At 38.4% G+C, this 27,185-nt stretch overlaps 2 protein-coding genes across 2 annotated transcripts; both read right to left on the minus strand.

Moving 5' to 3' along the window:
- Positions 1–310: 310 nt before the first annotated feature.
- On the minus strand, positions 311–18,795 carry LOC140949253 (tolloid-like protein 2). The gene is made up of 6 exons (XM_073398478.1): positions 18,640–18,795; positions 8,919–8,960; positions 7,694–8,068; positions 6,037–6,435; positions 3,989–4,414; positions 311–2,424 (listed from the first exon to the last, which is right to left on the minus strand). Exons 1-6 carry the CDS (start codon positions 18,668–18,670, stop codon positions 2,351–2,353), a joined length of 1,347 nt encoding a protein of 448 aa, XP_073254579.1. The 5' UTR covers positions 18,671–18,795; the 3' UTR covers positions 311–2,350.
- Positions 18,796–19,857: 1,062 nt separating this feature from the next.
- Positions 19,858–25,344, minus strand: LOC140948275 (uncharacterized). Its single transcript, XM_073397506.1, has 6 exons — positions 25,072–25,344; positions 23,709–24,074; positions 23,310–23,403; positions 22,228–22,445; positions 20,829–21,056; positions 19,858–20,382 (listed from the first exon to the last, which is right to left on the minus strand). The coding sequence occupies exons 1-6, from the start codon at positions 25,106–25,108 to the stop codon at positions 20,300–20,302; spliced, it is 1,026 nt and encodes a 341-aa protein (XP_073253607.1). The 5' UTR covers positions 25,109–25,344; the 3' UTR covers positions 19,858–20,299.
- Between the last annotated feature and the right edge of the window lie 1,841 nt (positions 25,345–27,185).

The raw sequence follows: 27,185 nt of genomic DNA on the forward strand, positions 1-27,185 counted from the left end.
GTTTTAGCATATTTTTTACCTTAAACAGTTAAACAGAAACAAACTCTGGTATCCACCAAACTGCGTGTCGTTCACGCTGTTTAATTGCTCCTCTTTAAATATCTTGTATTATCCTTGCTTTATCACCTGCAGTAACTAATCTACCAAACAAAACTTGAATTTTCCATGACTTTCAAGGACGGAAAATTAAATTCCATGACTTTCCAGGCCTTGAAAATGAAATTCTTACATTCCATGACTTTCCAGGTTTTCCATGACCTGTACGAACCCTGTTTCACTTGGTCATAAGACAGAGACTTTCCATAGCACGTCCATGTTTCAACACCATTTATTTTTGGAATGAAACCTGAAATGACCTTTTATTTTGCATTGCTCAATTGACTCAGCATTTCTACAATTCTACATGTGTGAGTTTAACCCTTCTACTTCTGGCAAACTACAGGTATGTAATCCTCATAGGGATGTTTTATCCTCTTCCCTTTCGCACTTCCATTGGAAATCAGGTACGCACAATCATTTATTCCAGGCCCGTTTCGTTTATGACGGAACTCACTATACAGCCAACACCAAACTCTTTTTAACTACTCTAGCCAGTTACAATAAAACACGTGCAGGATCAAACGAACCAACAAGAGCTCCAAGCAAATATATTTTACCGGAGCAAACTTGTTATTTTATAATGTGTCGAGGACGAAATCTACCGCTGTTTAGTTATCATTCAAATAAAACCTCCTTGGCAGAAGTTTCGCTGCAAAGAACTATTTTTTAGAAATTTTCCTTTGAGTATTATTATAGGGGAGGAGGGGTTAAAAGAGGAAACCAACGCGTCGAAAACGTTGAATAAAACTTCACACTCGCACTAATCTGACTATTAAAAACTGCTTCACCAAGCCACAGATCATTCAAAACGGAAGCAATGCGCTTGTGATCATTAACATCAGCAGTTGACAATAGGATGTTTAACAATGAAGAACTTCTTCGGTTCCCGCATTTCCCTTTCACCCTGTTACAATTTAATCAAATATGAAGCTGCTAAAGGTAAAAGCTACTGGTCTATAGTGCTATTTCAGTTTTGAAAAAGGGGGTCTAATTTCCAAAACCGAGCTTTTAAGCAACATTTTTAAAATGCTATGGAGAACAATACTATTGATTGTTGTGTTGTAGAGCGCTGACTATCAGCCCTCAACAAACCGACTTGTGCCATCAGGGCCGTAGCTAGGTTTTTTGTTACGGGGGGCCATTATCGCCAGAACCTTGTAGGGGGGCCTGGGGGTATCCTCCCCCAGAGGATTTTCAAATTTGGAGGCTCCGAAACGCTATTTTCAGCACTTGTCATGAAATATGTCACCGAAAAATCGACTTCGAATATGAAAATGGCAAACAATTGCAAGTCACTATAATCCAAATAACTGAGTCTAAAGAAAACAAATCCATTCACAGACTTAATTTGTCTGGCTCAACAGGTCCAGCTACGGCTCTGGCTATTATTTATAATGAATAATACTACTAATCTAAATACCATGGATACAAACAAGGGACTTTGTCCTCGCCACTGTCGCCTTGAGAGTGCTGAACTTTGATATGTCCAGAAATGCAGGGTAATAAGAAACTCATTTTTTTAACAAAAGTCATCACAAAGTAACAGACCACTAGAAAAAAGGCCCCACAAACACTACTGTTTGAAATCAGGAGCAGTGAAATACAAAAAATTTGAAAACGACAAAAAAAAAAACAACAACCAAGATAGGGAGGCCCTGCATTTCTGGAAACCAGTGACAATAGAACCACAATAAAAAATACTAACTACTTAAAAAATAAAATTGAAAAAAAAAAAACAATACTTGCTCAGGTCCACGATTTCTCATCATAGATTACGTAATATATATAAACTGCAAAGCAGTCCTTTTTTCCCTCAAAATCGGTTTTTTGAGGAGCGAAGGACGAAACTGCGTGAGATTTTGGCGCGAAGAACGTGAGTCCCACACGACAGCTCGCGAGGTCACGACCTACGCAAAAGTACGGGCTGTTTTGGAGTCTATAACACTAGAACGAACGTCTCGATCAGCACATACAGACACCAACAGATGCGATGATTATTTTGGTGATTATTTTAAAGGGACTGTATTACAGATGTCTAGTCCATTTGGTGAAGTTTTCCACTCACTCGCTTTACTCGCTATGAAAGTTAACGATGGCGTTAGTTACATTTAAATTTACAAGCAACAGAGACAAACTGTGATACCCAAGATTCAAGGACTTTCGTGTAGACCCCCAATGAAGGTATGCTGTACCCTAAACACATCAGAAAACGGAAAATGACTTGTAACTGCCATATGCTAGGGATGCTGCTTCACGGCGAAAACATTGTGGCAATAAATGATGGTAGGATGACCAGTAACAAGATGATGGATATTGCTGCTGCTCCTAAAAATAAGAAAAGAATGCTTGAGGTTGCAAAGTTGCTGCTCTGTTTTCGCGCGAAGCTACCATATAATTATAGTCAAACCTCGTTAACATGGACACTCAAGAGGCCATAGAAAGTGTCCGTATAAACGGAGGGGGTACCCGTATTAAGCGGGTGTCCGTAAAGGCCGATACACACGAGGAGTTTTGCTCCCCGAGCATGCTCCAGGCTCATTTTGCACGTGTCAGTACACACGAGGGAGCGTTTTCAAGTTCGCTCAATTTGCCCCGGGAGCTTGCTCCCAAATATTTAACCAGTTAAATATCGTGGAGCATTTTGCGGGGTGGAAATTCTGCTCCCGAGGATGAAGTCTACCTATGAAATCGTTGGTACACAAGGAGGAGCTTTGCTCCCGCAGCGTGCCCCTAGAGCACGCTCCGGGAGCAAAATCCCTTGTGTGTATCGGACTAAAAGCGGGGTTCAACTGTACCTTCAGCCCCCATCAACTACGTCGTTAACATTTTGATCTTTTACTCAAAATAAAGGACAAGCTGGAGTAGAACCTTTTATCTGAATAAAACCTACGATACAGCCTTTTCCCTAGGGCAGTTCGCGCCTGATCCGAGTGATTGAGGAGGCTTGGAACTGAGCGCGATAACACGAGCTCTCCCGACAAGCCAACCTCTCTCCCAGGGTTCTCTCGCTTCCTTTCTCCCTCAACAGAGAAACCTGGGAGCGAGGTTGCCGATAAGTTTGACAGGTGACGTGATATCCAAGACTGCCGAGGACAACTGGGAAAGAGGCTGACGACTGCGGTGACTGTTTAACTGCCGAATGTTTTTTTTAGCTCTTGTTGTTGACATAAAACTTAAAGGGTAGTTTGCAAAAGATGTCAAAGTTTTGGGAAGGAGGCATTTCTGCATAATCATCCCAATATTTTTAGCCTTATTTACAATAAAAATAATTTTCTGTTACTTTTTATCGCATTTTTTTTCGCGCTGTGAGTCCAAAAATTAGCTAAACATACAAAAAGAGGTTCGCCTTTTAGCTTTCAAAGGCTGATTCGGATGTTTCCATTTAAAAATTATAAAAGAAGGGCCGTCTACTTTTGTTTTTGTTCGATTGTTTGCTTGCTTTGTACAAATAAGTTGGAAAAACTTGGATAGACAAATCTGTAAGTTTTAATTTGATATAGGATATTAGGCATCCACAGTTTAATCGAAGACGCTTCATGGATGGGAAGCAAGTAAGCCCTGAAGCAAGCGGGTAACCTTCAAATTAAGCTACTGGTTTCTGTTTAGAGAGGTACATGTATTAAATGCGCAGTAGACCTACGGATATTACTCCTTTCTCCTAATATACTTACAAGGGCTACAACAACAACTCTCCCTAAGCTAGCCGTTACGTCTTTTAAAAATGTTCAGGGCAAATTAATACGAGCTCGCTTGACAATAGACGTCTTATTCAATTTGGCAAAGGAGGCTACATTGTATATCGCCTGGAATGGGACATTTGACCCTTTTTGGGCCTTGGTCGAGGGGGTTTAGAGAATCTACAATTTCAAAGGAACAGGTGAATGCATACCTGTAGTAGGAGGTTTGGCTGTAGTTATTGTCGTTGGAGGTGGTGTTTGAGTAGGACTTGGTTCATCAAATGACTCCACATATTCAGCTCTAAAACCACGATCAGGGCTAAATGAAGAGTAGAACTTCACACGCATAAACCGACCATTTGAAACTACTGCCGTTAAGTTAGAGCCAGTGCAAAATCGACCCAGATATGGTGAATCTGTTGTTTGGCCATCAAAAAACTCCACGCGACTACAAATGTCACTACTGCAATCATCACAATTTCCCATATGGAAGTCCTTGATTTCCACCTTCACGCGTTTGCCAACTGAAGCAGTAATGATCCAGGAACAGTTTCTTCCTGAAGGGTAGTTGGCCATAGGGTAGTTAAGGCTGCTGAATGAACCATTACCAGATAACTGGATTGGTTCAGTAGGACACTCTAAAAAAAGAAATGATGTTGAACGGTAAGTTCAAGTTATAATAATTATAGACTGACATTTTATGTTATTTTCTACATTATTATTATTATTATTATTATTATTATTATTATTATTATTATTATTATTATTATTATTATTATTATTATTATTATTATTATTATTATTATTATTATTATTTAAACCAAACATTTTCAGCCACCAGCCTTCGAGACTCAAGATTGAAGTAAGCCATGCTGTCTAAATGCAGACTGGCTTGTCTCATCCCAACCTCACCCCCGTCCTTTTTTCTTTTCAGTTACAAACTCGACTCAGTTAAGTACACACGCTGTGATCAGGTAATTATATCCGTGGGCCTTGTTTTATTTTGACTCGACTTTCAACCTTTCAAGGGAGTCCAGTTTACATCACCCTCTCGGTGTGTAATGTACACACACAGCAGGAAACCTTGCACCATAATACGGTGTGGAGCCTTATGTGGCATATATGTAGTCTGATACATTGTATCCACCTAAACGGCTGCTGGTTGACTTCAACTGTGAGCCAGTCCAGAATTTCTTGCTCTGGGTGCCCCAGCTGTGTACCAAGATTAGAGTAGGCACCATGACTGGCCATTAAAAATGTCATTGTTCGATTGGCCAATAAGGTTGAAGGGAAATTCGATACGCATGACAGTAATTTGTTGAGTTCATTAGCCTGCGTAGCAGGCGTCGAACGGGCTATGAGTCCATTGGGGTTTAGAACAATGCTTTCAGCACTGATTTGCAGACAAACTAGCCGGGATTAGATTAATCTGCATTTACAGACAAACACTCACTTTTTATTAGTACGTTTAAAAAAGGAGGCAATAAATTCCACACGAAACAGTATTCACTCGCTAAAGGTTTTTACTTACTACTTCATCGACGTCGGTACTTTCTGTTTCTGAATTACTTTAGTACGCGTGTTAGAGACCACCGGAAATACGTCTGCGGTCACGGGCTATACGCGTCGCGTGTATGAATAGACGAAAATTCAAGGGCCTAGATTCCAGAAAAATTACATCATTGCCAGAGATCAAAAAAGTGATTTACATGGTACGTCATTTCAATCATCGCCGAAAATAAACCGCATGCTCATCACAAGACCATTTACATACAATAAAAGTTTACACCCGATCATCGCAGTTTTGCTAATTAAGATTCTTTTTTTTTTTCCGACCACTCAGTAGTGTTCACTTGTTCCGAAGTGATCAACGCTTTCAAGCCATAGCATTCGTGAACCAACACGTTTCGGAAAAGCTCTAAATTTACTCTTTCTTAAGCTTTCTTTGCAAAGCAAGCGTGGCTTCGATCACGCAACGATTCTTAGTCCCAATTTCCACCGTCTCCGCAAGGAACGCCTGGCACAATGATTCCTTTTTTGTCTCCTAAATACGATAAAAAACGCGTTGCAGATTATGAGTCCCGCTGCTTACGCAAGCGAAACTAACTAGGCTCTCAGTAAAAATAGTACTTACACAAAGTATAGAGGTCAAGACAAAACACATTTCGTGGCCTTTATTACATTTGGCAATAATATCTTAACTACATTATATTTTGCACCAGTTATAAATCAATTGTGATCTCAACAGTGATACACATACCTGGTGGGGTATAGTTCAGCATGGTGTAAGTTGCTGTAAATCCTCTTTGCTGTTTTTCAATTTGACCATCAGCGACAAACCTCACCCTCAGACGTTCATTGGTTGAATAATAAAACAACGGTGGAGTGAACCTGTCTTCAACACATAGCTTTCCACTTGCAGCACCTGGTGACAGACTAGAGCCCAGAAAGCCATCAAGAATTTCCAAATAATCACACGCACAGACCCCTTCTGCACCACAACGTTGAATTTGCATGGCTGTAATATCTAGCTTCACAAAATTGCCTTTACTGGCAGAGATTTCCCAGAAACAGTTCTGGTTAAGAGGATACTTCCTGGGATAGAATGGACTTGTAATAACTCCTGACATGTCTGTCAAGTTTATTCCACTTGGGCACACTAAGTAGTAAAATAAGATAATATGTAATAAAATGCAGTTAAAAAGACATAAAACTAACTGATTTCAATGAACAGTGAAACAATGACAAAAAGTGATAAATATATATATTTTTTAACTCCAGTTATAGTAGGACATATGGTGGGGCGAGTTCAAAGGGAAGGGTACATGTAACATACCTCAATGGTATAAACGGCTAAAGTAATACCGGTAACAATTGAAAAATAACCACTTCACTTAAAGTGTAGCTTAAAAGGGATAAATACATTGTACAATGTAAATAAATAAAATAATAAACAATTAACAGACAGACAGACAAGAGATGACATTTGAATTACATTGCACTAGAATGTGCTGGTAAAAACCCAAATCCTGCTTCAAAAAATAGGGCCCAAAGGAACTTAAAAGGAAAGAAAAAAAAACACTGTTTTAATGACACATGTAACACCCTTGACTTAACTACAGTCAATGCCCTCCTTGTGATCACTCTCATAAGCAACCAGCTCTAGTTACGACCACCTTTATGAAACCCTGTTTGAACTGTGACTTAATTAAACTTTGTAATCAAAAGCTCTCATAAGCAACTGCTCCCGCAAGTGACCGCGACCACCTTTTGGCGTAATTTACCCAACTAGACGTTTTCTTTGTTTTTAAGCTCTTGTAAGTGACCACTCAGAGTATTATTCATCACCTTAATCAGGGTGCAAAGAAAGTCATTTTTACAGCTTGCCATTCGGGCAAGCTGAAGCTAACATTTAGTAGCCCAAAATGTCATTTCAACTAGCCCCAAAAACGTTTTGATCAGCAGATTGAGTTCACAGTAATTCTTCTGTAATTTGAATTCCTCAAAAAAATTCACTTGCCCATCGGGCAAGTTAATAACAGAATTCACTAGCCCGATAGCAAAATCCACTAGCCCCGGGCTATCGGACACTACTTTCTTTGCACAGTGCCTTAACTGAAACTGCACACAATGCTAAGGGTCTAAAAAATTGGATGTAAAGTTTAGCCGTGCCTATATCAGATATAAAGACAATTATCTTCTGTATTTTCTTTATGACTTATTAATAAGGTTCTGAAGCTCTCGTAAGCGACTACCCTCTATTGTTTCACCACGCGCTCGCTTACAAGAGCTCATTCTAGTAAGCAACCAGCTTAAATTTTCTGAGGTGGCTGTTTAGGAGAGCTTTGGAAAAAATCAATATTGTACATCTGTACATGTTACTATGGAAAACACATGAATAACACAAAGGAACTTACACATTTCATCAGTAACTGTCTCATATGAAGCATTGAATCCTGGAAGTTCATTGGAGGCCGTCTTCAAGGTAATCTGAATGGAATTGGTATCAGAGTACACTGGATCAGGAATGTTTTGACCACACAGCGTAAAGGGTTCACGACCATCATTTGATGCAATGTTTGTGATTTCAACAAGGGCACCACCTGGTGCTCCTCTACAATCAGTAGTCTGACCTTGCTCCAAAGTAAAATTCAAAAAAGACAACTTGATTCGTCCACTGGGAACTGTGATAGTCCAAACACACACTTGTGAAGGACCAAAGTTGTTTGGAAAATTGGGGCTTGCTACAAATCCACTTGATGCCCCACTGATATTAACTCCAGCTACGCAAGCTATAAGGAGTTAAAAACAAGAATGCATACATCTGAGTACTTTTTCACACAACACATCTTGATTGTATTTAAGGTAGAATACAGGTACATGTGGGGAAAAAAGGATCAATACTGCAAAAAGTTATTTAGTTTAAATTTAAACCTATAAATATCCCACTTTGAATTTGCTGCAAAAGGCTCTATAGTAATCTCATTCACTGGAGTTTGCTCCAAAATCATTTAGTCACTCCAATTACCAGCACCACTTGATAAAATAAAAAGTTACACTGTATTTTGAAAATAACATTAAATAAGAATCAACCATTATTTTTTATAAATCTTATTACTTTAGAAGTTTAATAGAAAAAGTTACCTTGTCTATACAATGTAAATCATTTCATAAAATTAGCCAATTTTTCAAATGATTTGTAACATTTATGTTACAAGAAGATTCATCACAACATAATAACAAAGCTATTGATGTAATAAAATTGTTTTCTAAAAATAATATAGCTCCAAATGCAAGCCAAAAACAGGAGATGGAGTTAGATTCATGTAATTTCCCTTATGAACCAGCTTCATAATTAAGTTATTTTTATTGGCTTATTCCCCCAATTCTGCTTGCATCTGCATGTATGACATTATTAGTTTTCACTTGAAGATAAGCAACAATGTCATAAGCAAAATATAGCAAACTCTGCTTATGAATTTGTTGGTTTGATTTTTGCTACATGTAGATTGCAATGCATTAACTTCTGAATTTGACCCTGACTTCATCATTAAAACCAGCACTGATACTGCTAAAGGAGAGAGTGAGGCAGACATGTGAATTGTATTTACAACAAATTATGTAAGTACAAGAAAAACTTACGATCTTGCAATTGAGCAGGCACAATGTTGACCAAAATGTTAACTGCAACACAAAAATATAATCAAGGTCACAACTATAGTATTGTGGACAACAAAGATCTAAAAGCTCCCTAGAAGAAATTATTACATGTATGCATACCTGCAAACTCTCCCGGTTTTCCCAGGAGACTCAAAGTTTTTCATCAAATCGCCCGGTCCCTTGGTTAGAGCATCAAATCTAGCCTCCCAGGGAAAAATCTACCATGGCCTTTTTCAAAATTTTTTCATTAATTTTGTTATGTTCGAGATGTGAAAAAGGAAACTAAAACAGGAAGTGGAGTTACTGCTCTTGTTTGAGCTGTTCTTGATCAGAAAACATAAGACAGGGCAATCAAAATTGTTAAACATTTAACAAGTATCGTAATTGGTCAGAAATCAACCAATCAAACTGCACAATACATCGTAGGAAGTTGGCGCGGCTTTTGCACGCAGTTATCGACATCGGAAACATTCAGAAAGCCTTTGGGTGATTTTCAGAGAGTATTCAGACATTGTTGAAAATGACAATGCACCTCATTTGCTCCCAAAAATTTTGCATGAGGGTTGTTTTCGATTCCTCTTGGGACAGTTTTAATACCCAGGAGAAATGAAAAACAAAGGCTATGCAAAATTTTGGGGGGCAAATAAGGTGTGTAATGGGAGATGGGCAAGTTGCGAATGCAAAGACCTCTAAACATCTCCAGATTTTTGTACTCCGGGGGTTGGCAGGTACATGTATTTGTAAGTACATTGTGGCAGTGCAAAAGATCTATTAGAGAGCTTCAACAGTGGACATTCTTGAGGTCACGGACATCAGGAAGGTTACGCCCGGTCTGGATCAAGTACAGCATTTGTGGCATGAATGGCGAAGATTAAGCAATGAATGGTTTTTGGTATAACGCAAGTAACGGATGTCTTGTCTGTCTTTTATACTTTAGCTATTCGAAATGTCTTCACTCATGACATAGCATTGCGAATTTCAGAAAGATCTTTAGTTACTGAAGGGGACTGGTAAATTTTCTTTGCTCCATTCTCACTTGAACGTTTCATCTTTCACATTTATTTGCCACGCTTGAAATGCCATCTTGTACTATTTGATTGTGTAGACCAGTGTGTTGTGTAGCGAACAAAACATGACAGCGAAGTTTGGTGGCCCACTTTATTTGCAGTTTCATTAACCACAAAATGAGATTATTTTAGTTTGCTATTCAATTTCAAAGTTCATTGCACCAAATATCACCGGGGTCTCGCTAGAAAACGTTTTCAGGATAAATATACATGTAATCAACCTGATGCACTTTAAGCCTTTAATATTTTTTCAATGTAAACAAAATAACAATTCACGCAGTCTAAATTATCGGCTGTTAAAACTTACAAGAAGATAAAGCCCACAGAAATGAGATGTGAGTTTACTAATGATGATTCACATGGACGAGAAATCGAGAAAATCTCATGTAAATCCCGTAAATCACCAAACAAAGCAATCATTGCGTGATTATTAATTTCTCTACAATAGAACTGGCACAGAAGACTGTGATCAGAAACTGTGAGAGGTTTTCAAAGTTAAAGAGCTTTAAATTAATTTTTTTAGTTTGGTATTATTTTTATCCAAGTTTGAATGAATGTTGATGACTTGTCTTTCAAACCAGTTAATGCAAAAACGCATTCAAAAGAGTCATATAAAAGTTACTTCTGCTGCTTCATTACTCTGCAAAGGCACATTATTACAATCATAACTAAATCACATACAGACCGATTTTTCTGACAAAGTTTGACCTATACAGCTGAAATCTATGAATAATTTTGATTTATAAGGATACTAGTTCGGCTCAAATCTATTATGGTTAAAACATGAAATGTTACCAAAATGATAATTTGCTGCGTGTGAATGTTATGCGTGACGGCCCGAATGATGCACATTTTTGTAAAAAATAAATTTCTAAAAAATGTAGAATTCAATAAATATCTACGATTTTTGGCGGATCTGTAGTTCAACATGTTGTTATTGTTTGTGCCAGGGGACAGCTTTGTAGCTGCTAACGTTGAGGAGATATTGTAATTTATATGTGCCAAATTTCATTTGTACTCGTGAACCATGCTACTGATCATTCAATGCTCATACAGACTCCATTTTTGGCGGAGCACCATGGATAAGAAAATCTATCCATCCCAGAAAATTTGGTAATCACGTGACCGTACACTGAATGAATGACTGTCTGTCCGCACCACAGGGAAACCAATGTTTAATCACACACTTTATAGCTAGTTTGGGAGCCCAGCAGCAAACTAATATTGCATTATTGCGCATCAATGTTATGATCAACTGACAGCTTTCAAAACAGAATATCCACTGACCAGTATCACCTGACCGTATCACAGGCTCAGGTGTCGACCCATCAAGGTTGAGTATTTTTTTACTAGTTTTTAAATGATTGCAGGCTCAAGTTTAATTTTTTTAAAATTCATATGAAATATGTTGTGTTTATGTGCCGTACTATTAAAATTTTGCTTTCAAACTGACCTTGGACCTGATTCAGTGAGCTATTACAGGCAGGGAAGAGATTTTGACGTTTCTCACCATCGTCAGAAGTTGGTCAAGACCTACCTACAATTTTTAGGAGCTGATTGGTCAAAATTTGACAGGTGAGTTTATGCGGAAAATTTATGCAGCATCTTGAAACTGAAGCTGACAGAGTTTTGTGTCAAATTGCCATGTTTTTAACTGTCTTTTTCCACTGGATGTACAAAATGAAATACAGCTGCCATAAATTTATTGGGTTTTTGGTTGACAAATGTGCCACTTGTCAAAGTCGGAAATCTAATTTCGGATGGCATCATTTTTGTTTTCCACCTTGCTCAATGCGTAAGAGGGTTAAAAAGTATCACGCGATTATGGCCTTACTTGATAGCTTTCAGGAGCAGCATTCGCAATGGTAAGCCTGAGTTATTATTGTATTTGATGTTTGTCTTTTTCTTTATCTGATTTCATGAACTCAAGCATAGTTTATGTGGCTAGTTTATGCACGCTTGTAAGATCTGAGACAATAATCTGACCTAGTATCAGGTTTGATACAAGCTTACAGAACTTCAAAAGGCCTTTAGACATTTTCTCACTGCAAATAGGAAGAAAACATTCGGAAGAATATTTAGTTATAATTTCGGCTATAAACAAAATTTAAAATTTTGAGTGATTTTCTTGCCTTTGTTCATCTTTGAAAAAAGCAAACACCAGGAGGTCGACTTAAAAAATAAACTTAAGCTTTAAGCTTAAAGGGCATGTAAACCCAAAAATGCTACAATTTTGTTTGATATGAGTAGGATGTATACCGAAAGTACTTCATAAATCTTCTATCTTTTTTTTGATACAAGCGCATTTTGACCCGAGAAATCACCTCTGAAAGTTCACTTCGTCCGCCATTTTGATTCCGCCATCTTTGTTGTGACGTCTCGAGTGGAATCTCTGCCCATCGGAAGTCAAAAACATCTTTGGGACCTTTACGAACACGTGTGTTGTCTAGTTTCCTACAAGAATATTTTTTTGGTTTGACAATGGTAAAGCGGTGTGTCTTTGGATCTTGTAACAACTCAAACAAAACAGGGCATTTTACTCATTTTTTCCAAAAGAAGAAAGAATTCGGCGCCAGTGGATTAAATGTGGAGACTTCTTACAACCTACAGAACACTCCATAATCTGTGGCGCTCATTTTGCACACGAATGTTTCGAGGATTATGGGATGGTAAAAATGGGACTCAAAGATAAAAGAAACAATTTGAAAAGCGATTCGGTGCCCGCAATTCAGTCCCAGAGACCCGAAGTATTGCCCGAAGCGCGTAAATTAGCCGACTATGGAGAGCGAAGAAAAAGAAATATCGGCGCCTGCAAGTCAGACTTCTGGCAAAAGGTCACGAACAAGTTAGTAGAGGTGCACACAAGTTATCAGTTTCTAGGGTAAGTACGCCAATGCAATAATTAAGAAGGACTTTTTTTGGTTTGGTCAGTATTAACCGTTCCCCCTTCCCCAAGTTTATTCAATCTTTTTTCACAGATATTGGCCGGTAACAAACGTGCCTCCGTCGCTGCGAACGCCGTCACGTCAGCTTCTGAGTCTATGCCCGTCGACACTGAAACAAGTCCTTGCTCTGAAGATGTGACATCTCCCAGGTTTAAAGAGGCAGCAGTTGAATGTGATATTCTGCACGAAACGTCTCTAGGTAAAGGTAGGTTACGCTTAGACATAATCTTACCTCGCTTTTTTCTTGCCCCCTAACCGATTATCTAATGTAGAATCTCTATCCAGCAGGCACACAATTAGAACCCTTGAGAGACGATTTTCAAGTGCAGTGCGACCTTATAGTTACAGCTCTTTTAAGCACTAATACACCAGAATGCAGCCCTGTTAAAAGTCTAGGAGGATGCAGCGTGGACGATGACAAAGATTTTGATTATGTTCAACCGACTGATTTGTCTCTTGAGGAAGCCGAGGATGACATTGAAGAATATGAGGGCAGTCCGTCAAAGTAACGTACCGCCGTACACTGGTTATGTTTTTGAAGAGATATCGCACTTTGTTTGATTGCTTTTTTTTTCTTACTTTTATTCTTATTCGTTAAAATATAGGTTAATTATTGCAGGTTTGGTGGCTGTAAACCAATGTAGGAGGTGCCAAAATCCGCAGGAAATCTTTGGCGTATTTTGTTTACTGCACAGGAAGGGAGCGCCACTCTTACTTTTCTGCCAAGATAACCCCAACACCATCGCACAAGTTGGTGATAAGCGATGTAGCGAAATTTTCTAGACACGAACGAGAGGAAAAATGTTGGAATAAATATATAACTACGAATATGCAGTCATATTTAAACTGTTCATAATTTTTTTATGTATATAGTGAAAATTTCAGAACTAGTAAACATACTCGTGCCCTCTATGACTGTCTGTGTCATGTTGTTGCCTATGTGCATAATACGCCGTTTCAAGGACCCTCACATCCAAGCAAGTAGACTGAAATCCTGGATGTTCTGTTATACAGGACATTTGGACCTCCGTCTGCTCTTCAATTTTTTGCCATATTTGCCCTCTTTCATGACAACATACGTTTTCAGGTACTGAAGGCATCGTCTGACACATTCCACACCTAAATTACAATAAAAAAAGTAAGGACCTCTTTCATAATGGCTTGAGTTGATCTTAGTCTCATGATAAAATTACTCCAAAATAAAGGCAAAAGGTATAAGCAATACAATTTAAGTCACAAAAAAAAATTACCAGTCTGTGTTGCCAAGACGATCCGTCTGACTTTCGGTTTCGTCCTCACGGCTTTGTTGTTGTTGTTGTCCATCATCTCGTTGAACTCTGCGAGGCTCATAACGATAGGGACCCGGACCTGTGTCTTCAGAAGGCTCTGAAGTTTCAACTACATCGCTGTCATATAAATTTACGTCGGAAAAATCACTTTCGTCGGATGAATTCTGCTCTGAAGTATCCGAACTCTCACTTATCGCTCGATTGAGCCGCAATAGTGATAATCAAGTTGCGCAATAGACTGGTTCCACTCGTTACGTCACAGGTAATTTCATATTGTTAACCGGAAGTTAATCTGTCGTAGAAAAAGCCGTGTTTTCGCCTTAGGGGCATCGAATTGGTAGAAAATAATAGCAAAATTGTTTTTAGAATACTTTTTTACATATTAGGGGATAAACTTGTATTTTTGGGTTTACATGCCCTTTAAAGACCCAGGATTTTTAGAGACACTTTAATACTTTCTTCGTGAATGAAAATTGTTGTCTCTGAAAATGTTTCACCAAATCTTTTCTTGATTGTTGGTAGTCTCTCTTGTGATTTTAATCACTGTGCCATTTGTTTTCATTCGTTCTCGAACATCACTTGCAGGAGTACTCAGAATGCAGCAAGTATCAAACGGTTTTTAAGATTACACATCATTATAAAGCCATTGAATAAAAAATAAACATAATAAATTCTTTATTATGTTGAAGCATAACTCTATTAATGTTCATTCAAACACTTGACAGTACGCACTGCAAATTTGGCACTTGTCAAAAAAGAGAAGCAGCTGGCCACAATAGGTGATTTTGGAAATTTCTTCAGTGAATGGTTTCACTAAAAGCCCACATGTGCTTCGATCGTCCTGAATATTGAATGAGTGCAATTTGTCTTGCAAAATTGTGAATACTGTATTCTGTCCAAGGTCTTTATGATAAAAACAGCGCCTCATAGTGCCGTTTCATCTCAGATGTAATGTATCAAAAGTATAAAAGGCTGGTTTGCATGCCACCAGATTTGATGGCAATATTTCGTAAGGTAAACTTGCCGATGGCAAAAAATTGGCCTGATTCATTTTCCAGGCCTAATCTACTGTGAGCAAGGGCCATTATGGCTCTTAAATGTGATCGAAGATGATCGCTATTTTTTGGGTGCACATATAAGGCTATTAACTCGATGTAAGATTTGTTTACTCTTGGACTGTTTTGCACATCATTTTTCTCTAAAATCACTTAGCCTTTCCCTCAAAAGTACCATGAATGTGCCCTTAAGTTAACTGATTTGTGGATTACAAGTTTATTGTTTGATTTGAAACATAAATTTATTAACAGGAGCTTCACTTTTAGCCCTGGCTAAATCTATATAAATTATTAAGGAACTTGGTAAACTCAAATTTAATTTTCATGAAGATAATGTGAAATGCGCAAATACAAATTTGAATGAAGATATGATCGTCGCAGTGGTAATTGCAATTTAAGCAACTGCAAATTAACTCCCCCCCTCCCCCCCAAAAAAAAAAATTGCCGAACTTCAACAGGATTCGAACGATTGGCCTCTGCATTTGTGCTGCAATGCTCTACCAACTGAGCAATAAAATCTAATGATATCCATTTGCTTCAACAAGGCCCATCTATGTATTCTTGCAAAAATTCACCATTGCCTCCAAAATTCTCCCAAAAAGGCAATTCCACTCTTATTTTAATACTAAAAATTCCCAGGCCTAATGTCTACCCCATTGTCCAACAAATGCTACAGAGAGGCTTACAGTTTTTTTTTTCCAGGCCTCAATTTTTATAAATCACTTAACTTTTGATTTAAAGTGAAACACAGCATTGCAATAAACTGTTCCAACTTTGTTGCCCTAGAAATCATCATTGTGTGGTTCCAGAAAATATCCATACCCACCCCATGGAAGATCATTGGAAATTCTGAGGGGGAGGGGGGTTCAAAGGCAGTTATTTCCAAGGGGTAGGGGACGTTTATGGGAAACTACTTTTCCAGAGGATGACGAACCACAGACATAACATTGAAAGCAACGTACAATCGATCGTAAGCACAAAAACATACGTACGTTGTTTTGAAACAAAAATCAGTACTCCTGGCCATTGAGATGAGGTTAACATCATTAGCTTTAATGTTTCTGTTTTTCTTTGAGTTAGCTAGTGCTACAATCTCCAGAAGAATGATGTGTCTTTGGAACGAAGTCGAATCGATTTAACATGGCGGACATGACTGGATTCTTGTCCCCAGACTTCCAACTTCGTCTTGTTTTCGTCCGAGCAACATTGTAGTGCTTTCACTTCTAGATCTGTTCACTGAGCATCACTTTTCGCTACCTTCACATGCAGGAAATGCATTTTTGATCCGTTTCGTGCTTTATCAGTGGTTATTCGGGGTAGTAACTCGTAAAAAAATGCGATGAGACAAGAGTAATTCCGTTCCCATTTCTCGCTCGATCTTCAGAAGGCCCGGCTACCTGACTAGTAAAATTAGTTTAGCAATCGTGACGATGCTCACGAAACCTAGCGCTTTGGCGTGTGTCAGTGAAGTTTTTGGTCCTTAAATAAGAATCAACCTGAAGAAACTGACAAAATGTGTAGACAAATAAACAGCCAGAAAGGAAAATTGTAAGTTTCTGTTTTCTGGGTATTTTTAGCTATTGTTTTCCAAGTTGTTTAGGCGAGTGAAAGTAAAGTTTTCTTCATAATGTTCGCGTCGGAGTAAGCACAAAAACTTAGAACAATCAATGTTTTAAACTTTGCAACCCAATTGTTTAAGCTTATAAGGCCTTACATAAAAACAAGACAGACATAATTTGCAAATTTGATGGCGAAGAAGCTAAAAGTTTAGGTGAATAATAACCTTCACAAAAGTTTAAGTTGTTGTAATAAAATTCAACCATGTTTTCGTAAATGAGTTAGTATTCACTTTCTGTTTTTTTAAAGTACCAAATCCACTTTGACATGAAGAAGTCCCCACTTAAAAATTCTGGAAATTCCTGGGAGGAGGGGGGTCATCAAAGATCCCCTTGGAATGGAAAATCCTGGGGGGTGGGGGGGGTGCAAATCGAAGAGTCTTCCGTGGGAGGGGTATGGATATTTTCTGGAACCACACATTGCAAATCATCTTGTGTAACATAGCCTTAAGCTCTCCTTGTGCACGAATTAAGTCAAACAGCACTTTGCAATTGGCCTTCAGACTCACGAAGCAAAGTAAGCCCAGTTTCAATGGAAACTGTTAGAACAAAAATAAAAGAAAAAATGACTTCATCGTACAAATGGCTTATTTTAGTTCTGGTTTCAGTATACACCTATATATCCTTACAACAACAACATTTATTGGCATTTCCATGAGTAGAATGCATTAGTGATTACAATATTGATTATGTCAAGGTAAAGGAAAAAAAAAAAGAAAAGAAAGTAACACTTTTCATTCTAAATAATAATAATAATGGCTAAGATTACACAGAAAATGCTAACTATATTGTAGCTATGTTTGATGATCTAGTTTCACGTTTTTCGAAGGCCAGAAAAATAAAATGGCTAAGTTTCTTGCAGACAAAGAGATCTATAAAAGTATCATATCGTTCGCACTCAATGGGTGAAGATTAGGATAATTATTTGTGATAGTGCGGTTTAGCAAGAGTTCATTTAAAGAACAGTATTGACACAATCTGAGATGTTCAGAAATTTGGGCGTGCAGTATCTCACGTATTCTATCATTAATTTATGGTTGCTTGTTCTAAATTCTGCCACTGTGCGTCGGTGATTTGTGTTTTTTATAAGGTCCAAGTAATGGGACAATTTGCTATACCTGTACATGTAAGCTTAAGCTAGCTTATATTATTTTTGAAAATTCAGAAAAAGATGGCAAGTTTCACAAGCAAGCTCAAGCGATATAAATCGATATTAAACAAAGAAAGTTTGAGCCAAATTTTGTATGGGACAAGACGAATTTGAAATACGTGACTTCCTATGTTTTTAGTAGTCATTGTTAAATATAGCAACAGTTGTGTAAAAACGCTGTATCACCACAGCGAAGAGTTTACAATGCTGAATAAAACCACACACAAGTCGAGTTTAATTACACTGTTAATTATTTTGCTTAACATGAATTAAGTAACGAAGCCTTAACGAAGAGGAATTTGTACATTAAAGTTGCTTAGGCCATGGATATGGGAAAAAATCGACAACAACATGAAGAATTGAAACAGGTGAAACAGCCATCGTTGGTCAACTACTTTGATATTAGCAATAAAGAACTTGTGGGCCGACAAAACCACTAATGTGCACGCTTATAGAGTACACATAAATTACAAAATATCTCAAAATCTACGACGCTTAGGCTTGCTAAATAAAGCAAGAAGAATACAGCAAATCCATAACATTTTTCGACCATGGTCATTATGTACTCAAATTATACTCACTCAACACCACGAGTATCCACGTGGAAGTCATCTTTCTCGAAGGAGTATTCAGAAAGTCAAAACAACGAAGAAACTTTGCTCTGCTTTCCTGAGAAATGGGCAGCCTGCTTCACTATTTACTTTACCCAAGCTATGAGCGTAGAATGAGCAAAGGATATTGGATTTGAGGGAGTGACACTTTCAATAGCTGAGTGACCGCTCTGTTTGATGCAAATTACTTAGCTACCGCCCAGGCCATCAACCGGATAAACAGCCTGGCAGACCTCTTTTTTGGCGGATTTTGCGGATGGTCAAATAAGTTCCAGCACAAAAAAAAAACCAGCTCCTCGCCGCTGTACTAAATGTGACGCCGCCGGTGCCTTTTTTAAATGCACAATAAAACTTAATTTTACACAGTATTTTACGCAACGATAGTCATCCAGTAAATGCTAAATTATGAAAGCAGTCCCAGTAAATAAACACAAATAAATAATATGCGATATCGTGCTTTTCACGTGCCTGACATTTTCATCCCAATCAGTTTTGAGTTCGCGTTATCCAACCGTGTTAGCTCGTGTTCAGTTTCGCTTCAGCCTCGAATTTGGCGTGATAGCCTAAATGATCTAATGGAATAAGCACCGTCTCAAACAAACGCAGGGGCGTATCTAGGATTTTTTTTTAGGAGAGGGTGCACTCGTCTTTTGCTCTACTTCAACACCAATAAACCACATAGTTTTTTTTGCAGAATACCAGGGCCGGGTTGTTCGAAGCTGGGTGAAGGTAACCCTGGGTTAGTGCGAAATTTGAACTCAGATATGAGAGATTAAAAAGCAAATTAAGTCTAATTCTCTTTGCCCACAATTTGATAATTGGATACTCTAAAAAGAAAAGAGAAAATTATCTGAGAGAGTGCTTTTGATAAAAAGATAAAGAAACCCGGGTTAAAATTTAACCCCGGGTTAGCGCAAACCGGCGTTCGAACAACTGGGCTCAGTTGTATTAGAAAACCGCAGGTCATCTCAGGGGGGGGGGCACCCCCTGCACCCTCCCCCTAGATCCACCCCTGAAACTCCTCTTGTCGAATAAACGCCCCCTCTCCGCCATTATAGGGAGTACACCAGGACAGAAATTAAACACAAGATAAATTCAAAGTTTTATTGCTTAGCCGCCAGTGGCTATAACGAGTAATAACCAAAAGGTTAAGGTGGCTCCCTAGAGTATTTACTTATAACCCTAGCTATCTAGCATACGATACAAAAGGAAATCTTGTTAATTTGTAAACGCTATCGTTTGCGTACTTAAGGAGCGTAATCAGACTACGAGTGGTCAGGAAGGTCCAAACGCGCGCACTTTAATTGTTCAAATTGCATTCAAGAATTGAACTAGCCAAGCGAAAAAGTGCTTGTTGCAATGACAAACCTCCTAATTGAAAAAGTAAATTTTATAATTCACTGCTCGATAGCGCACTTCGGAAATGATCACGCAAAAAAGGCACAGCTTAGAGATTAACTGCTAATATTAAACACTGGGCCACGGAACAAACATTTTAATTTTAAAGTTACTCTCAGTATACTGCCCTTTTTTACGTCTCCTCCATGCATTTAAAGGGCCGTCAAAGTTGTTGGTTGTCCTGCTCGTGCTAAATTACATTCATCTTCTTCGTTTCACAAAAAAGGGTTCTTTAATCCTCTTGCTCGACGGTCTCTTTTCCTGTGATTAGTGTATGACCTTTCTTGACTCTAGTGCCAGATGTTGTCTTTTTTCCTGTTGCGACAAAAAAATATAATATATAAATATACAATAATAATAATAATAATAATAATAATACCAGTTTTTCAGGCATTGGTTGCATGCAGGCAAAAATAATTCTTGACCTTTATAGAGCAGCGTGAGGTGTGCCTGGCTTTAATGTCAGTTTTCAGATCATAATACTGATCCCCGCATCAACCTCCAGCAGCTGAACCGACTTCTATATCTGAATTCAGCTTATATATATTTCGGATACGTAAATCAGCAGAGTTTGCCTGGCATGGTGCTTTGCTTGTTGGTTTTTCTTATGTGAGTTTAAACTGATATAGTTACGACAAACTGGAACTTAGTACATCCCACTGTCTTGTTGCAATGATCCATGCGGCGGACCACTGCCAATAAAAACGAGAGACGTATACACATCATGTTCTGTTCAGTTTTAAGCTATGGCTTGTAATCACCTTTAGAGATGTATCGACATCCAGCATCAACAGAAAAGATCAAGAGAATTAATAATAAAGGGACCACTAGCACCACAGATACAATAATAACCGCTGTTCGAGAGGACTTCTTCGTTGTAAAGTGGATGAAGTTCTCTGATTCGTAGGATCCATACTCGTCAAAAGAGCGCTGAAAAACTGCATAGTTTGCACCTTCCTTAAGTTCACCGTTGTAATATTCTCTTGAGCCTGTCATGTGATATAAAAATATAATGAAGAAATGCAGCATATATTATAATGGTAGGCGCTAAATTATAATTTAAGCAATTTTCTGGACAAGAACCGAGAGGACGCATATTGAAAGCAGGGCTGTGTAACGGCTGATATTGCGCATGCCCCACAGTAATTAATTCTTCCTTATTCGCTATTAAGGAACTTTGTTAGCAAGGAATCCACTTGTAAATCATGCCAAGAATTACGGCTTCGTAGAAAACAAACATCTCTCCCAAAGCATTGTATCAAACGTTGCAAACAACAAAAATGAACGTTGAAAACTTTTAGACTAACAGAAACGTAATTGCAATCCTTTTTTAAAAAAAACGGATTGCACTTATGCTGCGTGCGGTGTTTAAAATCTTTTTCAAGTTTGTTCATCCTTGCCTCCTTTTGTATTTGCTGTGTTATCTTCTTTTAATGTTATGGGCCGTTATTTGTATACCGTAAAATTCCGAAAATAAGCCCAGGGACTTATATTTTTCAAAGGCTCTTTTTGAGGGGCTTGTTTTTGGAGGGGCTTATATTCGGAGGGGCTTATCTACGGAGAGAAATTTGCGTTTCAACATCGAATGGACTAGCCTTGCTTATAGTTTAAAGTAAATTTGCCGTTTTTGCTCTGTTTTACTTTGTATTTGAGGGCAATTTTCCAAGTACAAGCCCCCGGGGGCTTATATTTGGAGGGGCGATTTAACGGAGGGTTTTTTGCGTTACCGGTTTGGGGGGCTTATATTTGGAGGGGCTTATACATGGAGGGGCTTATTTTCGGAATTTTACGGTATTTCAGTCAATTTGGTGGCAAATCGCTCTGTTTGAACTTTAATAAATTTCGTGAAACAGCTGTTTTAAAAAATGTTGTTTCAACTCGATGGAGGAAAAGCGAGTAAGAATCTGACGAAAACGACTTCCACTACGTTTTGTCATTAATTAAGTCCCGGGAAAAAAACAATTGGCAAGTTTAAAACAAGTCAACAACGTAACAACAAACTATATACGGGTCTAGACTGGGGGAGACATTTTTCTTTAAGTCCAGTATTATGCGCTGCCATTTATTTTCGGGCGCCCGTTCGTTTAACTTCAAGCGTCGCGAATCCCATGTTTGCCTTCTGCTTTTGCAAACGAGTTGTTGGGGATAAATAGGTCTTACCTATTGCCTGCCTTTGTCGTTGAACGGACCTTGAATAGTATTTCCCGTCACCAATGCGAAACTTTATCGTTCCGTAATTGAACTCTGCTGTTATATATGGCTCTCCTTCAACTTGTGCTTTGTAATCTCGGTAGATATTTGCCTCTGAATACTTTTCATGCGTTGACACTTCCAGGTTTTGATCTTCTTTCAACTGTATGACAATTACCTGGACATAACTAAATAATATAGAAAAAATTTCCGTATAATGTACTATTGGGACAAGTGCACGAGTTACGGGCAACATTTAAACTGTTCTTGCGTACTAGGAAATTTTTCCCAGACTGAATTGCGTACCTTTTCGCTTGAAGAGGCTTAAGGAAGGAAGGGTATCCAGAGTCAAAACTTTGGTCTCACCCTGTTAGCGGAAAGAACTAATAGGACACAAAGTGGTAACCCTGGGGGGGGGGGGGGAGGGGAGGGGGGGCGGGAGAGCACACATTGAAGTTTACTGCTACTGGCTGATTAACGGTGCAGCGGGCGGGATCTATAGGGTATGGTTTTAGAGGTGTTCATGCCATACAAAGTCCTTTTTTGTTAAGGTATGTGTTACAGGTCAAAAGTTTATTCAGCTTAAAACTTTTTAATCTAGGTCGTGGGCTCCGGCCTAGATTGATTCTCAATTTCCTGTCTCCTATCCCTAATTATTCATGAACTAGGGCTACGATACATAAAGGAAAAAAACCTAGAATCTAGAACCTAGGTTAAAAAATTTTAACCTAAGTTTTTTTAATTTTGACCTGTAAGATATACATACAAGAGCACAGGACTTAAGCTGCAAAAAAGAGTCAGCAACATACTTTGTTAACTTTCTTAAAAAGACGATTCAACGAAGTTTAACTGGAATATTGAAACTATTGCTTCTGATCCCTAAAGAAGCGCGACCGGTGCCTCTTTCATTTCTCGGACATACAAAAGGCTTGTAATGATAACCCTTTCACTTTTTTTCTTTCTTATGGTTACTGAATCTTCACAGTGCACAGCTAAATTGGCCAGGATATCATTCAGTTGTCCATCCGAGAGGGATAAAAATCAGAACTAACCTTGTTCTACGTCCATTTGTTAAGAACTCTTTCTTTCTGAGAGTCAATGTAGCTCCAGTCGACCCAATACTTTCGGTGTCAAAGGAAGATAAATCTAAAGAGATTTAAAGTACCTTCTTGTGAGTAAAGTAAAAAAAGAGAATTTATAATGCAACAATCTTGGCTAGAATTAAAATGATTATAGCAAAAAATATCTTAAAGGCAAAGCTTGCACAAAAGCCAAAGCATGCATGTAACTTCTGCCATTGTCAAGAAAGCTACAATTCAAAATTCAGAAAGTATTCCTTTTTTTGTCATAGTTAAAAATATTCCTCTTTACTTTCGGTACGTAAATACTGGGTAAAATTGTCAAGTAAATTCTTCATGATTTATAACAAAGAAACTTTTCAAGTTATTTACCTGCTGGCTGTGTAGGGGATGATATTGATGATGATGATGCTGTAATTGATGCTGTTGATGATACTGACGTTGATATTACCATTAACGACAATGAAAATAACGATGAAGATGATGATGATGATGATGACGATGATGACGACGTCAACGACGACGACGACGACGATGATGATGATGATGATGATGATCTCGGTGCTGGTTTTAATGGTATTATTGATGATGAAGATGATATGTAGGACAATTTTGAGGCAGATGATGACGGCGCTGTTGACGGTGACGGCAGTAATGATGATGACGATGATGTCGGTGATGACCCAAATAGCGACGTTGTGGATTCAGCAGATCCCATATTGTCCACAAACGTAACAACTGCGGAGAAGAAATATAAACGGATTACAGCATTTTCCTCTGCGTTCGATATGTTCACTTTCGTGCATGCACTATGTACTAGTAGTATAGAGTACTTCTGTTGGCGACTTCCGCGCGTATACACGTAGACCATGCCTTGGCTAGCCAAAAGTATTGTTTAAAATTATTACTAATCCATTGGTGTAACTGGGCCAAGAGGGAATATTCTCTCTTGAATGGGTTGAATGATACTTGTGGGTCACAGGGCTACGAAGTAATGCATTCAAAAAGGACAAAAAAAACTGAAAAAGAGAGATTGAAAAATGAGATGCAACTGACAGCAGATATGTAACCGAGGACAAAACGCTCATGATGGTTATTGACCGATTAATGCTTTTGAAAATAAAACAGCTGACTGGAATAGCCTTTTTACGAAGCCGCGGTTTTTTCTGTGTTAAAATAGTTCGAAGAACAATATCATGATTATGAAAGTCTTATTGTCTTTAACTTATAATAATATTGATATAGACACTCAATAATCGTTGAAGCATAAAGATTGGGCGAACTGTGTTTTTTTAACTCCAGCATGAAAAAATCCCTGTTATTTTTACTAGTTCCTGTGTCCAGAGAGTTACCTCGACAGTGTGTCAAGAAGTATCTCTAACGATTACTTAAGCTTCGTTATAAATTTATCCCGTAAAGCAATATATTTGAAATCAAATGTTTTTGTAGTCAGCCATCATTCCTGTTGCACGGCTGTATTGACCGCATTCAACCGATAAGGGAAGAAATCTAGTTAGTTTGTCTATTATCTTCGCCGTCAGCAAGATATTTAAATGTTATATTCTTAAAATGAACTGTAATTAAAGACATGGAAGCTAACAAACTGTAAGGATAACTCAAAGAAACGCGGTTCGGCAAGCTACAATGGCGCTAAAGATTGTAAAGTATTTAACAGATCATAAATACATTACGATGACATTTACTACAAAGTCATCAGTGGGTAGCTTATACTCACCTAAGAAAACAAAAAGAGCAATCCAAGCAGAAGCCATTGATCTGCACTGTTTGATCAACTTGTTCCCAATCACTGTCTGAAAATCCCGAAGGTTATTTATGAAGTATTCCGAATTAGTTGAGAATGCTAATTGTTTTTCCTAGAAAAAGTATGCATGTAATTTCATGGTTTATAGTTCCTCGTTTCTATACAGTTTTCTAAACCCAGTTAGTGCCATCTAATTTCTCATCAACTTTCTTTTTAACCACGTCAATTTCTTTTACAGCCGAGTCCGACACCACTTTTTTGGCACGAATTTTTTTAGCAAAAGCTTTTTCAGGCACGACTTTTTTCCGGCATGGCTTTTTGAAGCGTTTTGCTTTATCACATACATTATTCCCAGTTCTCGTCGACTTAAATGTAAATCCAATCTAAGATGACCGTCTTTGTTATTGAGCAAAATCTTTCTGGCAGTCTCATTCACAAGTTTGTTTGTTGTTTGTGAATGAACAAAACTCGAGCAGAACTTGTTGCAGCCATTTTGTTATGGTGTTCTTCTGCGCGTGTAAATGTCGGCAGATTTACCCCCTGAGTCGAGAAAAAAAGTCAGGAAAATAGTTGAAAAATTCGTGCCGAAACTGAAGGTTGTGCCAAAAAAGTCGTACCGTTAAAAGTTGGAGTCGGCTGTAAAAGAAACTGACGTGCATGGTGAAAAAAAAAAATCTAAGGAAAATCTGATGGAAATAACTGGGCTCCGTAGTACTTTTCCCTTTGATTCGTCGGATCGAATAAACTGGTCTCGAGTTCTTGATCACAGCGAGAGTGCATCAGTGAACCACATTGGTTACCAGCTGAAGATCGCTGAAATCGTAACCTGCGTGGCCTATTGCGCACGCCAAGAGGAAGGTACACGCGAGAGGTGCGGTAGCTTTATCTCTCCGCCTTCCTCATCCTTTACCTTCCTATCTTAATAGACCTTTTTTTTTACCGATACGGCGGCTCTATTGAATTAGTTAGATTTAAGAAGTTTTATGGGATGCCCAGGAGGCATGGGCACATTCTGATATACTCGCTTAGTATTAACGGGCGCCTAGAATAAGATTGTAATGGGAAAAAAAGGTCGTTGTGCAGTGTTTGGATGTAATAATGATGTCTTTTTTCCCGAGAAATATACTGTGAAAGACCATATTTAGACGGACTTATAACAAGGGATCGTGCTCATGCCCCCTAGCATCCCATAATACTTCTTAAATCGAATTAATTAGTGTCGCTTGCGTAAGCAGCGAGACTCATAATCTGCAACCGATTTTCGTCGTATTTAGGACACAAAAAGGGATCATTGTGCCAGGCGTTCCTTGCGGAGACCGTGGAAACTGGGACCAAGAATCGTTGCGTGATCGAAGCCACGCAGGTTTGGCGAAGAAAGCTTAGGAAAGGTTAAATTTAGAGCTTTTCCGAAACGTGTCGGTCCACGAATTCTATCGCTTGAAAGCGTTGATCACTTCGGAACAAATGAACTCTATTGAGTGGTCGAAATAAAATAAGAATCTTAATTGGCAAAACTGCGATGGTCGGGTGTTGTAAACTTTCATTGTATGCAAATGGCTCTTGTGATGAGCGTGCGGTTTATTTTCGGCGATGATTGAAATAACGTGCCATGTATTCACTTTTTTGATCTCTGGCAATGATGTAATTTCTCTGAAATTGAGGCCCTTAAATTTTCGTTTATTTATACACGCGTATAGCCCGCGACCGCACACATATTTCCGGTCGTCGGTAACACGCGTACTAAATCAATTCAGAAACAAATAAAAAGTATCGAAGTCGATAAATTAGGAGGTAAAAAACCTTTAGCGAGTAAATCCTGTTCGTGTAGAATTAATCACCTCCTCATTTCTCGATCAAGCATGCGAGACTGACAATTTGCAACATGTAACAAGATTTATTTGTATGACAATACAAGTACTTACACAGAAAAGCTAATTTTAAAAGAGGAACTAATATATATAATACTGATATGTATCGTCATGGGTATATTCTACGAGTGTAATTTGCGTTGGAAAAGAGGTGGCTTACAAACGGACCACTTACAGGGTCTTATATTAGAGGGGTGGTTGCTTGATAGCTACTACAGT

This window comes from Porites lutea, chromosome 9 (assembly GCF_958299795.1).
Source record: "Porites lutea chromosome 9, jaPorLute2.1, whole genome shotgun sequence".
NCBI lineage: Eukaryota > Metazoa > Cnidaria > Anthozoa > Scleractinia > Poritidae > Porites > Porites lutea.

Coding starts and splice junctions, on each gene's coding strand:
- LOC140949253 (XM_073398478.1), bottom strand. CDS start 18,670: ATGACTTCCACGTGGATACTCGTGGTGTTGA. Junction 8,961..18,639: donor GTGGATACTCGTGGTGTTGA/GTGAGTATAATT, acceptor TTTGTGTTGCAG/TTAACATTTTGGTCAACATT. Junction 2,425..3,988: donor AGCCAAACCTCCTACTACAG/GTATGCATTCAC, acceptor TCTTATTTTTAG/GAGCAGCAGCAATATCCATC.
- LOC140948275 (XM_073397506.1), bottom strand. CDS start 25,108: ATGGCTTCTGCTTGGATTGCTCTTTTTGTTTTCTTAG. Junction 23,404..23,708: donor ATCCCCTACACAGCCAGCAG/GTAAATAACTTG, acceptor AAATCTCTTTAG/ATTTATCTTCCTTTGACACC. Junction 22,446..23,309: donor ACAAATGGACGTAGAACAAG/GTTAGTTCTGAT, acceptor TATATTATTTAG/TTATGTCCAGGTAATTGTCA.